The following is a 14157-nucleotide window of genomic DNA, read 5'->3' on the forward strand; positions in this document are numbered from 1 at the left end:
ATTCAGTACCTGTGTCACAGCCAGCCGGTGCCTAGGGCGATGATGCAGAAAAGAAACAGAAAGCAAGGGAAAGTCAGGAGATGCTGAATTCAAATTACAGGCAGGGCGATGTTAAAAGAAGAACCCATTAACAATAAATCCAGGCTCCCAACTGCAGGATTAGAAGAGGGAGAGCTAAGGAGAGCAGCGAAAGGAGGGGCTTGAGACAGGAGCGACAAAGACTTTGCCAGCCTCTCAGACTCCCCAGCCCAGAAGGACAGGGCGGGGGTTGAGTCGCGGCTCCCCATTGGCTCCAGCGCGGGCCCCTGGACTTTCTATAAAGGGCAGCTGCAGAGAGCAGACTCTGCACGGGCTTGGAGCTGGAGTGGCAGTGCCTGACTCCGCCCTGCCCACAGCGCCAGCGGGCCTTGGACAGAAAGATTTACAGACTGATGACTGACTGAAGGCAACAGAAATTGGGTAGGAATAATCACTGGCAGCATGGAGGAGGGTCTGTGCTTGAGCGAAGCCTGACGCCATCTCCAGTTTGGAGCAGGTGCTGTGGGCACTCTCCAGGAAGAGCGTTTGCAGACAGCTGTCCTGGGCTCAGCTGCCCAGCTCTGCGCACTTGCCCACCCTGAGCAGGTCCAGTCTTTTTTTCTGGCTCCTGGTATTTCTCCTCTCTTCCTGCTCCAGACACCTTGGAGAATACCTTATCAGCTCAGAGCTCCTGGATACTGAATAGATTGCCTGTCTGTCTACGGCCTCAACTTGCCCTCTCCCTTCTTTGAAAGGCTCCTGAGAGAGTAGCTTAGGGACCTAAAGGTCCACTAAAGGCACTGGGATGGAAGCCCCAACTACAGAATTGCCTGAAGGGGATTTCCAGAGCCCTGGCACCATGGGCTACGGGGATGAGCTGACTCCAGAAGCTCTGAGTGTACCTAGTGGTTTTGATGACTTGATCACCTCCACCACCTCTCAGGTGCTTCAGGCCGCGTCCAATGCCATGGGGCATACTGGCCGAAATGGCGAACTGTCCAAGTTGCCAGACCACATGCCAAACACAGGTGACCTGGCCGACACGTCAGGTCCCCTGGATTTGGAAATTGTGTCCCAGGATGAGCAGGTGCAATTCTGGTTAGTGGTAGGGTATACCATAGTGGTCTTTGCTGCCATCATAGGCAACTGGGTCTTAAACCATATAATTATGAAGTACAAGAGGGTACATACAGCCACCGGCCTCTTCGTTGTCAACATTTCTGTGACCAACATGATGCTCGCTCTTCTCAGCTCTCCCTTCACTATGGTAAGCTGGGGTACTGAGGAGGGTAGCTTGGGTAGCAGGGCAAGAACTAAAGTAAAACTTTGTACTTTCAACAGTGAGTGCTGTGTTGGAGGGATGGGGATTTAGAGAGGGCTGGTTTGGTTTGAAGAACATTTTCATAGGAAATAAAACAGAAGCTGAGAAATATTGAAAAGAGCTTTGGAATGTGTTAGGAAGACTGGCAAGATAGTTGTTGCGTCGCTGAATTAATCCCTTGCCATGGCAGAGGCTGAGAGAGTATTGGGCTGCCCAGGGAGGCAGTGGGACCTGTTGCTAGTAAGTTTTGGGCTAATGTGTGAATCCAAGTTTGTTATAAATATTAAGTCTGTTTCTTCACCTTTCAAATGTTATGCATGAACTTGAAGTTAGTTAATAGGTTTTGTGGTTTAGTATCCCTCCATGTCTTCAAGCCAGGATGAGAGAATGGGAGAAAATGAGATGAGAACTGGAGTGTGAAAATATTTCTTTGTTTATTGGGAGAATGACACCAGCAGTTTGGTGAAGCAAAGAGTCTTTGATTTGTATTTTGGGGATTTTGTGAAGGATGGACACAGGGCTGAGTTCCTGTGCATTACCAAACCTTTTCTCCTACAGGTGCGCTATCTGTGTAATTCCCTGGTGTTTGGAAAGATGACATGTCACCTCAGTCGCTTTGCCCAGTACTCATGTGCCTATGTAACTGTGATGAGCATGGCAGCTATTTCCCTGGATCGACATCGGGTATGTGCCCCCCAGATCTTGCCAAAGATAGAGTCCTCTCTTATATGTATGGAGACAAGTAAGGTCATAAGTAATCTACAAAGTTTTCCAAGTTCTTAAGTCCATATGTGTAAATGCTTATGTGTAATTTGGCTAGATTGAAAGATGGTGACATATAGAACTTCACCAAATTAAATTTAATAAAAATGCTACCATCTATTCTGTGGTGCTATGGGAACAGAGATGTGGCAACAAACACATGATACATGTTCTTTGGAAAACATTTACTGTTTGCTGCATTGCAGGACTGGCTAGAGAAAGGAAGAGGGAAGAGATAAATGAATGTGGATGTACTATTAGATCTGACTGAGAGTTTAGTCTGGATGGTGGGAGTGGTCTGTGAGGAAGGGTTGAGTAATGAAGTGGGTTGATGAAGAGAGTTGAGGAATAAAGAGCTGGAAGGAAGATTGAAGTCAATTAAAAGGAAGTGCGGCTAGGGATGAGAAGCTGTGGACATTGCATAGTTAATCATTTAGGAGGGAGACAGAAAATGAGTGGTAGGGAAGACCAAAGGATTGAAGCTTATGTGGTTAGATCCAGACAGGAGAAGCTATAGAATGATCTAAATGACAAAAGATATGAGATAGAAGGGACCAAAGCAAAGGAGAGAGGGGAAAAAAGAGTGCCTATGAAGGGATCAAGATGGGAGGGGATGGGAGGGGGTGTGAGAGGATGGAAGGGGTGGAAGGGGATGAGGGGGATGAGAAAGGCCATGGAGTAAGTCAGGTAGAAGGGTAGATGAAGGAATATGTAGGGTCTTTTCCATCCATTAGAAGGTAAAGAAAAAAAATAAGTCATACTTCTGGACATCTGTCTCTTTTCTCCACAGAGCTGCAGACAGAGAAACAGGAGCTTTGAAGTCAGTCCACTTGGATTCCTGACTTATTCAAATGCAGCAGTGCTGTAATTTCATGAGCAAAATGCCACATATATGTCAAATAAACTAGTCCACAAAGCACATTACCACCCACACACTAAGTCTTTGTACCCTTTTATCAGAATAGCAGTTTATGAATGTCTAACTTTAATTTGAGTTGTTAAGCTGGCCGGGGTCCTTTTCTTTCCAGGTGATGCTTTATCCCTTGAAGTCCCGGATTAGTCCCATGCAAGGCAATGTTTGCATCATTATCATCTGGATTGTGAGCACCTGTGCTGCTTTGCCACATGCCGTTTACCAGAAGCTTTACCAGGTGGAAATTGGGTAAGAGGCACATGGGATGAGATGGTTTCTCTTATACTAGCATTCCTAGGCCTTGGAAGTCGTAAGGAATGATTTAGGAATTAGGGGCTAGAATAACACATTTCAAAACATTGGTAGAAAAATGCATTTTTCTAAACTGTAATTTGTCATTATTTCCCTAAAACACTCATGGCAGTGGGTTACAATTTTCATCTTGGGGGTCATGGTTTTCTTATAGGTACATGAGAAGCCTGGATCAGTTGAATCCCAGTCCTCCTGGTTGTATGCTCAATACAGACACAACACAAACAGTAAATACATCTCAACCTTAAGGCCTAATTGCCTAATTGCCTTAAGGAAAAGACTAAATCACTCGTTTTGATTTCTTTCTCTCATAACCTAGAAACACCACTGAGGAAAGTGCCTGCCTTCCCAGTTTCCCATACACTTCAAAATCCACATGGAAATACCTTGACCTAGGCACCTTTCTGCTCTTCTTCATCTTGCCTTTGCTGGTGTTGGTGGCTGTCTATGGTCATGTGGCCAAAAAGCTGTGGATCCATGATGCTGTTGATGACATCAATATCCACACTTACATCTGCCAGCGTGGGAAGAAGAAGCAGACCCTAAAGATGCTGATGACAGTGGTGCTTCTGTATGCAATCAGCTGGCTCCCCCTCAATATCTACCTGGTGCTGCTATCCAGCGAATCCATCTCAAGCCACAATGGTCTCTACTTTTTCCTCCACTGGCTAGCAATTAGCAGCTCCTGCTACAACCCCTACATCTACTGCTGGCTCAGTGATAGCTTCCGTATTGAAGTGCAGAAGGTCATCATGGAAATCCAGAAGATGCTGCTAGATAAAATCAGCCGCCTTAGGGGAGAGCATCGCCGACTAAGCTCTGTGTCTCAAACCCACCCCCCTGCCTGCGTGGATCCCAATCCAGGAGTGCCCAAATTCCCACGATTCAAAGATTTTGATGAGCTGCCAAGTCCCCCTCCCTCCCCAGTAGTGGAAATCTCCTTTCTCCATTCAGTGCCTAGAGTTTAAGCTGCCCAGACCGCGATTGACTATCAGTTCTCACAATATCGGAGGTACGATAGGATTAAAATAACTAGAATTGATTACTGTCTCATGTGTTTGTTTACATAGAAGGAAGGGCATAGTATTAGAGGGGTGGGGGTCATGTGAACTAACCTATGTCTTACTCACTTGGATTCCCTTTTCTCTGGTTTTATGCATGTTTCTCTTTTCTGTTTTTGTTGTCTTTCCAAACTGAATACACTGAGAGTATTTGATCATCTCTCAAAGGAAAATTCTTCTCTGACTTGGGGTTTTTATAACTCCATCTCCGTTTCTGGCTCCTAGTCTCCTTTTATGGTTTTGAATATTGTGATTGTTTACCCATAATGCAGGCCTCAGGAGCTCTGTGAGCTCCTAGATATTATTATTTATATCTTATTTAAATGTACACAAGACGGATTTCATTACTGTGTTCCCATGGAAATACTAGGAGACTAAGGTATCATTTTTGAAATTTCACTGGATTCTCTGGAAACTCCATTCACCCTGTAAGTACAAGTTTTAGTCGTATCTTCTCTCCTGTTGTAGTGAGGATGGGAAATGTTACAGATGTCCAGGAACAGATAAGGCAGTGAAGTTATTCACCCCATATAATCAGAGTTATTTCTTCAGGTTGCCATACACCAATTTGGTGATAGCTTCTCTCTGAATGCAAGAAAAATTGAAGTGCTCAAGTTCACACTTCAAAATCCCTAACCTCCTCCGTGTTTCTGACTATACATTTAGTTTCATACTTTGTTTCATGTAAATTTGTACCCTCTACTTTTGTCTTTCTTTTTCTGGAAGAAGAAAATATAATGTGCTTACTGTTGTTTTAATTATTCCCATCTCTTTAGCTTATGGACAATTTCAACTCAGCAGAAGAGAGGAGGAGGAGGAAGTGATACCTCATCCTGTCACTGCCATTCTTCTGGAGACAATGTTCTCAAGGTTCTTTGAACAGCATCCATGGTTGCGTGTGTCAAGATGATACCAGGATGAGAATTGGACTGGTGGTCCTCCTCATTTACCTCTCTTCTTCTTTGCCTCCTCCTCCTTCTCCTCCTCTTCCTCCTCCTCCTCATCCTCCTCAGTATCCTTGTCCTCCCCCTGGTCTCTCCCCCACCCCATTCCTAGCCTTAGTCCATTTCCTCTTCCCTGTTCTTGTTCCACGTTCTACTCATCCTTTTCTTCTTTCACGTCCCCCTCTACTTCCATTTCTTTCTCCATGATTATCTTTTCTCTTGTTTTAAAAATCTTCTTAATAATGACAAGTTATCCAGTCTCTACTGAGATATCTCCTGGTTGGTAAGGTGTGGACAGGTTTCTAGGATCAAGAAATGAGGTCATGAGAGTAAGCTTCTGGCTACTCACTTTTCACTTAGTGAAAAGATGTGGTGGGTTTTGGGGTTCAGAACTTGAAATGTTTCTACCAAATTACCATACTTGCCGTAGTGCTGGGTCCCTTTTAGGATCAAGGACAAATTGGAAGAAAGACCTAATTGAAGTTTAAACTCAGTTTCATTCCATTGTCTCTTTTATGTGTCCTTTCCATCCTTTTAATTCAGTCCATTCTTCCTGTTCTATCATTAATACCCCAATTTCAAAACAATGAACTTATTGAAGTACAAGAATACATATTTGGAGTAGCTTTAGGCTGAAAACATGACTGTATCTTCTATTATGAACATTGTAAACTGCCAACCTACCTGTGATCTTTTGGCTTCAGCTGTTTTGGGTATTTGTAGTCTTTGTGAGTAGTGAGCTCTGCTTGTGTATTTTCCAACTTCCTATGTAAATATTTCTGGTTATCTTAAGGACAGATATATGTATTTCCTTTCCATTCATATTTGATAGAATAGATATTTCCCAGGATAATGGACTGTCTGCTTATGTTTCTGCCTCCCCACATGGAGAAGGCAAAGTCGAATTTTGCTTGAGTGCCCCATGATTCTTAGAAGCATTGTACCTAGCTCTGATAGCCTTCTTCTCCAGTTTAGACTTAGGAGAATTTGGGTAAAAGGGCTATCGTTGTAATTTAAATGAACATTGTACTTTATGCTTTAACCTTCTATCTTTCCTAAGAATGCACTTCCCCATCCCTATCCCTATTCTGTGCAAAGAATCAAATTTCTTTCACTCCCCAGTAAGGCTTGGAATCTGGAATGTTCCATGCTTGACAGATAATCCAGCGTCAAGGTTTGCTACTGACTTGGCTGGAAACTGGACAATTCCAGAACTTTATACAATAGTTTTAGTAATGTATGGATGTTTGAAGACTTGGGCAGATGAATAGTTTCAGCATCATGTGGGCCTTTGTTTAGATGATGTTCAGCAGTATATAACTGTATTCAGTACCCAGCCAAGTCTGAGGGTGCTACAATTGTGGGAAGATTCTGGTTGAAGGGCTCATTTGGTTGGAACATGGTGCTAATGAGCTCTAGATCCTAGACTCTAACCCATGTGCAGCCATTTAGCTCTGTGGGTTCGGGCATGGTGCTAAAGAACTGTGGTCACATGGTTTCTAAAACCCATGTATGTCCTTTTTCATAGACTGCACCACTCACCCTAATCAGCCTTTTTCTGCACAAAGGTTACCAGTCACCTGGAAGGCCCAGCAAAACTGTTGTGTAAAAATTATTTCAAAATCTGTTTTCAATTCTGGAGACAACAGTTTATAGTATATCCCTTACTGGCTGTGTGTTAGCAGTGCCACATTACTTGAAAGGCATCACTTTTGAAATATACAAATGAGAGAGTGTACCAGAGTGACAAACAAGAGAAATTGCTAGATTACCCCTTTGACAAATTCAAATGCATATATTACATGTGTTAAATGCCAAGAAACTGTATCATGGTACAAATTAGGATATTTGGAGAAATGGTTTGATGAGTGTAAGATCTACATTTGACCTGTCTGATATTCAACCTTAACAGGACAGTTTGGAATGGGGGAATTCCTCTATTGGCATAGATATCCTGGATTCTGGTAATCATGTTTTGGTCACTGTATATGTGACACATACATTCTTTCTTATGTGTTGTGATCTGACAGTCTCTCTCACCGTAAATTCCTGTATTTATCTTCTAAATTAAGGTATCTTTACACACTACCACACAAAGTTCTACAAATGCATATACATATACTAACATAAATATATAAGTACATACACATACAACAACACACACACAATATAGCATATTAGCACAATAAGCTGACAGAGCTCTGTTGTTTCTGAAGACTCTCAACATCTGAAGACGCTGAGGCAAAGTTTCACAGATGGACATACTATTGTCATCTGGTGCACATTAGGAAAGAAAGGAAATATACCTGGTATAAACAATATGAGAGTAAAATAATGTTGTTTATTCTAATACTTCTTATTCATATACTTTTTTGTGTCAATTTCAAACTTACTTCCCTTATATTAGTAATAGTAATCTCTTGTTTGTGATTATACCTTTGTATTATAATTCTCAAAGTAAGAGCTTATGATATTTATTAATAATTGTTCATTTTTAAGATTTTATCTCATATTGAAAAACTGAAGACTTTGGGGGGATTATAAAAAGTTTCAGCTCTGAATATGGACTTCTTGCTCAATACTAAAGGAAAGAAGAGCCTGATCTGGCTGCTCAAGATGCACATGGAGGAAATGGTGTAGATTAGCCTGGTGAAATTTTCCTGACATAATATATTCAGGCCCCAGTAAAAGTGTCTGTGCTCAGATTTATGTAAATGGTTTATGTTAATTGGACTAGTTGAAATGTAGCATCTGGAGTGAATTCCCTGTTCTTTTGTGATGAGAGCTCCTGGAGATAAAGTTTGTCAGTTTATTTTCATAGAAAGATCTTAGAAGTCACTGAATAGAGAGAGATACTGTGCCTCATGGCTTTTGACTTATAGGACTTTATAGGTGGCAAGTCTGTATTAAGAGTGGGGAAACTGAATACTGTATTTGTAATTTTAGACAATAGGCTGTCAATGCTTTTGTACCTGCAACTTAATTCAGAAGAAAGTCAGCATAAAAATACCCCAGAATGAAAATATTTAAATACAAAAAATAGAAATAAAAAGTGTCTTTAAACTTAGAGTCTATATAGTAGTTAGTGAAATTTCATCCATCACCTGCCTGTGCAGTCCCCCTCCCCCATGGAATGGAACTGAACTTGATGATACCTTAATGCTTTCAGCTTTCCAGCTTTGCTCACAAGCTCCGTGGAAGTATGGAATATATCCTAGACATGTGTACATAGGCGCATCCAACACTTGCTACTTGATTCAAACCTATGAGTGATATGGACTGTGTGGAACTGAAGCCCTTCTGGGAGAAAGACTGACACTGTCAAATTCTACTTAAATGACAGAGGAAATCAGGCTCCCTGAAGTGATATTGTGAATTACCCCATGACAAAGGAAAAGAAAGAAATCTTACCATTCTACAACAGGAGAAAGAACATTATTCCTACCAATGTGCTTGTTGCTTATTTACTTGTAACTGTTGCTTTAAATATTATCTACTAATGCTGTTATTTCTCTCTACTCTAATTTAATGTTTGAATATGTATTCTATATCAAAGAGAGGAGGGGTCAAAGGGAAGGGGGGTAGTGTCGTGGCAGGGGTAGTAGTAGTAGTAGTAGTAGTAGTAGTAGTAGTAGTAGTAGTAGCAGTAGTAGATTAGGATATATATTTACATAAATGTATATTAAATAAAACTATTCATTCAAAGCACTCCTGATCTCTTCTTGTAGATCTAATGGGAAAAGATAAAAGGATGGGGGGAGGCAGTTGGGTTGCTGGATATTTGTGATCCACAGTGGCTTATTAGCTAAAGTCAACATTTAAACTTTTCCAAGTGATCAACATATGGGCATTAAAGTATAAGTGGATGGGGCGAGGGTATAACATAAAAGCAAATCCTTTTATATCTTCTATGGGAAAGCTTTGGAATGAACAAAGGGGACAACTTGTCCTTGGAAAAAGTGTACAGAAAAACAAAACCCAAACACAAAAAACCCTTTAACTTCTGGTTTGGGAACCAGGAAAGTGTGCTAGCATCTCAGTGGGTAGGAATGAGTAGATGAAAGAGTACTAGAGTGGATGTGTCAAGTCTAGAATACTCCACAGAGGGAAGATGCCTCACTTGGTAAAGTCAAATGCAGAATTTGAGAAGTTTATTATTCCTCTAAGTCAGTGGTTCTTAATACATGGGTTATGACCCCTTTGGGGTTAGAACGACCCTTTTACCAGAGTTGTATATCAGATATCTTGTATACATTACAATTTATAACAGTAGTAAAATTACAGTTATGAAGTAGCAACAAAAATAATTTTGTGGTTGGAGGTCACCACAACGTGAACTATGTTAAAGGGTCACAGCGCAAGGAAGGTTGAGAACCACTGTTCTAAGTATATTTTGCTTGAGGTGTGTAGGGGTTCACAGAGGTTTCCTAGTGAGAGATGAGCTTGCTTTACCCAGCAGGGCTGCATAAGGGAATGGATTGACCACATGCGTGGTCACCAGGTGTTTGGAAGGGTCTGCACTTGGCTGTGTTAGGGGGCGGTCTTTTGAGACAGAAAGGGGCTGGTGGGTTTTGACCCAGGTCCTCCCAAGCCTGTCCTACGTTTCTGTCTCTCTCTTCTACATTTCTATCTAAATATTTCTCACTTCTCTCTGCTCAAGAATACCCTGGGGGAAAAATTGGGGGCAGGTCCCCCACAAAGGTGTCACTGCAACTCATTACACTAGCCTTTAGAGGTGGTCAGATGCTCCTCTGTATGCTCAAATCCTTTAATAGTTAATCTTATGCAAAGGCCTAGCCTTTCTCAGATACATTAAAGGAGAAAAACTGGAGAATGAACTCATAGGACCCAAAGACCATAAACACACTTTAACCAATTTCACAGTCTTATATCTTTTGGCTTCTGACAAATTCTATCCTCAGGACTACCAATTCTGTTTATTTTCTTCACATAATGACGATTTAAGATACCTGTTTGTTTTATAATGACAGAAAGAAAGGATGTAGATTTTGGTGGATGGGGATGTGGAGAGGGACTAGGAGGAGTTTAGGGAGGGGAACTATAATCAAAATGTATCATATGAAAAAAATCTATGTTTCAGTAAAAATATTCGAGAGGATATGATTTTTTAAGATTTTTTTTAAGTCTATGCATTTGTGTCTGTGTGTGGGTTTGTACAGGTGAATGAGTGCTGGGAGAGGGCAGAAGAATGTGTTGGATATGTAGTTGTGAGCTGCCTACCATAGGTGCAGGCAGCAGAACTTGAGTCATTTGTAAGTGGAGTCAGTGCTGTTAACTGCTGAGCCATCTCCTCAGCCTCATGGTGGTTAATTTTAAATGTCTATTTCCTGAAACCTATAATCACCTGGGAAGAGAACTTGAATAAGGAAATATCTAAATCAGGTTGACCTATGTCAGATTGTCTTGCTTGTTAATAGGGGTGAGAAGACCTGCACTGAATGTGGGCATCACCAATTCATGGGTTGGGCCTGGCACTGTGTAAGAGAGAAGAAAGCTAGCTGAGCATTAGCAGCAAGCAAACAGGCAGCTTGAGTGTATTTGTTTCTCTTTGCTCTTGACAGTGAATGTGGTGTGACTTCCAGCAGCAATGGACTGTAACCTTGAATTTTAAGCCAAATTAACTTTCTCCTACCCCATGTTGCTTTTTGTCAAGATATTTTATCACAAGAACAGAAATGAAACTAGAACAGATTAATAACAACAGAGTCTAAGTCTAGTCCACTTATGTAGCTTTACTAACACTTCCCAATCCCTTAGCCTCTGCCTCTCTGCCTTGTTTTTGCTTGAAGATTATTTATTTTCTGCCACTATAATAAAATACTTAATATCAACTTATGAAGATAATATAACTTATAAAATAAAGCTTATAGTTTTGAATGCCTGAAAATTCAAAGGATATAGTGTAGGTTACAGGAAGGACCACACTACAGCTATTGGATGGTAGAGAGTGTGGAGAGAAATGATCACATCTCAATCAAGGAAGCAGAGGGTGGGAGAGAAACCTATGCCTTTAACAACCAGTCTCTGGCAAGAACTACATTGAATCTCAGTAGAGCTAATTTAAATCTTTCTGAAGTCAGTGACTCTAATAGGACCTAGAGGGCTTCCACTGGGCCCTACCTCCTAAGTATCCTTTTACCTAGGCCCTGGCCTTTAAATACCCTGAATCCTACAAACCCTTAAAGTGTCCCCAAACTCTATTGGAATGGTCAGCATATTGAATTTTTATATGCCTAAACCAGTACACCTGCTATACAAGTAAACATATGTAATACTTCTAGGATTCTAATTTGCCTGGCCTTCATAGACTCCTAAAGCAGAGCTTTTTAAACTTTTCCTATTCATTATAACTTTTCACCTGAGAAAATTTTACACAGTCTTGGGTATACAGGTACACAAAATAAACATGCAAACTGGATTTTACTGATAAAAAAGTAGGTGCATGTTTGCACTCAAACTACTTTTTAGCTGTTGCACATTCAGAAACATTTCAGTATTACCAAACTTTTCACAATCCCAACATTTATCTTGTGGCAATAAATGGGGTTACCACCTAATTTAAGATGTTCTGATTTTGATTCCAGCCAGGAAAGCAAGTAGGCAGCTGTTCACTTCTTCCAATGCTCCTCCAAATCCCATCTCTCAGTCTTATCCTAGCTCTACAGCAGACCACCTGCTGCAGCATCTCCTCCCCATCCCCAGTGGATCACACAGGTCTTCCACTCCAAACTCCTGTCTCCCAACTCTTCACTTAATCCCAGGCCCCAACCCTAACAGACATTCCCTGGGAACTCACAGGCTACTGAGACCAGGGAATCAGGTAATCTAAATATCAATCTTCACCACTCCCCACCACTCCACCAAATCAAATCCTCCAGTCTATCCCCATCTCTATAGCACCCCACCTACTGAAGTTTCCCCTCATTTCTGCCCCATCTCCAGCAGACCACACAGACTTTCACACCCAACTTTCATACCCACCCATTCTGCTATTCCAACCTTCGACTCAAGCAAAGCATCCCCTGGGAACCCACCTAAGAGAGAAACAAGAAGGCCAGCAAATCAGGTAGTCAAGCTTCATATCTCCACTTTCCCTTTTCTTCTCTATATCCAATCCCCAGTCTCATCCCCAGCCCTGTAGCAGACTACTTGCTGCTTCTCTCTCTCTCTCTCTCTCTCTCTCTCTCTCTCTCTCTCTCTCTCCACACACACACACACACACACACACACACACACACACACACACTGCACAAGAACAAAATAACAGGAATAGACAAGTAGGACTCATTATCTCTCAACATCAATGATCTCAATTTCCTAGTAAAATGACACAGAGAAACAGGCTGGATTCGAAAACAGGATCCATCTTTCTGCATCATCCAAGAAATCATCTCAGGGTAAAAAGATGGGAAAAGATATGTCAATCAAATGTACATAAGAAGCAATCTGGTTTACTCATTTGAGTATCTGACATAATAGACTTCAAACCAAAACTAATCAGAAGAAATAGGAAAGGACAATTCATATTCACCAAATGAAAAATCCACCAAGATGACACTGCAATTCTTAGCATCCATGCCCCAAACATAAGGTACCAAAGTTTGTAAAAGAAACACTCCTGCAGCTTAAATCACATATTGATCCTCATACACCAATAGTGGGTGACTTCCATACCCCATTCTTGCCAATAGTCAGTCATCCAGACAAAAAATGAAACATAGAAGTGCTGGGACTAACTGAAATTATAAATGGGACTTAACAGATATTTAAGAACATCTCACTCAAACACAGAAGATTGTACCTTCTCAGTGTCTCATGGTACTTTCTCTAAGCTTGGTCGCATACTCAGACACAAAGTAGATCTCGGGGATACAAGACAATTGAAGTAACACCCTGCCCACTACAGTTTAAACCTGTATATGAACAAGAAGAACAGAAAACTTAGAAACTCAAACAAACAAACAAAACAAAACAACAGCAACAACCTTCAACTTGAGCTGTACCATTTTGGGGCATATACCCAAAAGTTGCTTCATCCTACCACAGAGACAGCTCAATTTTGTTCACTGATAATCTATTCATAAAAGCTCTAAAATGGGAAGAACCTAGATATCCCTCAAAAGAAGAATGGATAATAAAATGTGCTACACAATCAAGTATTACTCATTATTTATTTAAAAAAATAAAATCATGAAATTTGCAGGTAAATGGGTGGGACTGGAAAAAATCACAGTGAATGAAGTAATTCAGGCACAGAAAGTCATATATGGTATACAATTACTTATATGTTGATATTAGCAATTAAGTCAATGCCCAATTTATAATCTGTGAACCCACAAAAGTTAGATATAGAGTAAGGGACTAGTGGAGTCAGATAGACATCCTCAGGAAAGGGAAATAGGATAGTTAGGGATGTATGGGAGACACTGAAACAGGACCATCAAGTGGGAAGGTAGAGAAGATATGGTGATGAAGGAAAGAATATGGGAAGAGACAGCTAAACAAAGGGCCATTTGAAGGATTGTATGGAAACCTAATACAGTATAAACTTCCTAACACACGTATGAAGGATATCTAAATGAAACTGCCAAATGGGGGAGACAGAGCACCCAACTAGACATCTTTTGTCACCAAATAAAACCTCCTGTACTGGGACTAGGTTATATCTAACTGAGTTGTTGGCCAAATGAGTTTGCTGGGAATCACCAAAGAACCCAGGCTGTTGCCAAGACTGTAGGTTGCTCTCCACAAACAGATGACAAGGTCCATTGCTAAAGACAGCACCTGCACAACTAACTGAACATG

General features: G+C 41.1%; 1 protein-coding gene across 1 annotated transcript; it reads left to right on the forward strand.

The window, feature by feature from the left end:
• The first annotated feature begins 325 nt into the window (after positions 1-325).
• Positions 326-5379, forward strand: LOC118574253 (probable G-protein coupled receptor 83). Its single transcript, XM_036175061.1, has 5 exons — positions 326-1285; positions 1898-2023; positions 3130-3263; positions 3646-4338; positions 5164-5379. Exons 1-4 carry the CDS (start codon positions 824-826, stop codon positions 4292-4294), a joined length of 1371 nt encoding a protein of 456 aa, XP_036030954.1. The 5' UTR covers positions 326-823; the 3' UTR covers positions 4295-4338; positions 5164-5379.
• Positions 5380-14157: the final 8778 nt, after the last annotated feature.

This window comes from Onychomys torridus, chromosome X, assembly GCF_903995425.1.
Source record: "Onychomys torridus chromosome X, mOncTor1.1, whole genome shotgun sequence".
Taxonomy (NCBI): Eukaryota; Metazoa; Chordata; class Mammalia; order Rodentia; family Cricetidae; genus Onychomys; species Onychomys torridus.

Bases quoted from the DNA above. Each gene is read 5' to 3' on its own strand.
- LOC118574253 (XM_036175061.1), top strand. From the start codon at position 824: ATGGAAGCCCCAACTACAGAATTGCCTGAAGGGGATTTCCAGAGCCCT. The intron at 1,286-1,897 runs GTAAGCTGGGGT...TTTCTCCTACAG, and splicing joins TCAGCTCTCCCTTCACTATG to GTGCGCTATCTGTGTAATTC. The intron at 3,264-3,645 runs GTAAGAGGCACA...CTCATAACCTAG, and splicing joins CTTTACCAGGTGGAAATTGG to AAACACCACTGAGGAAAGTG.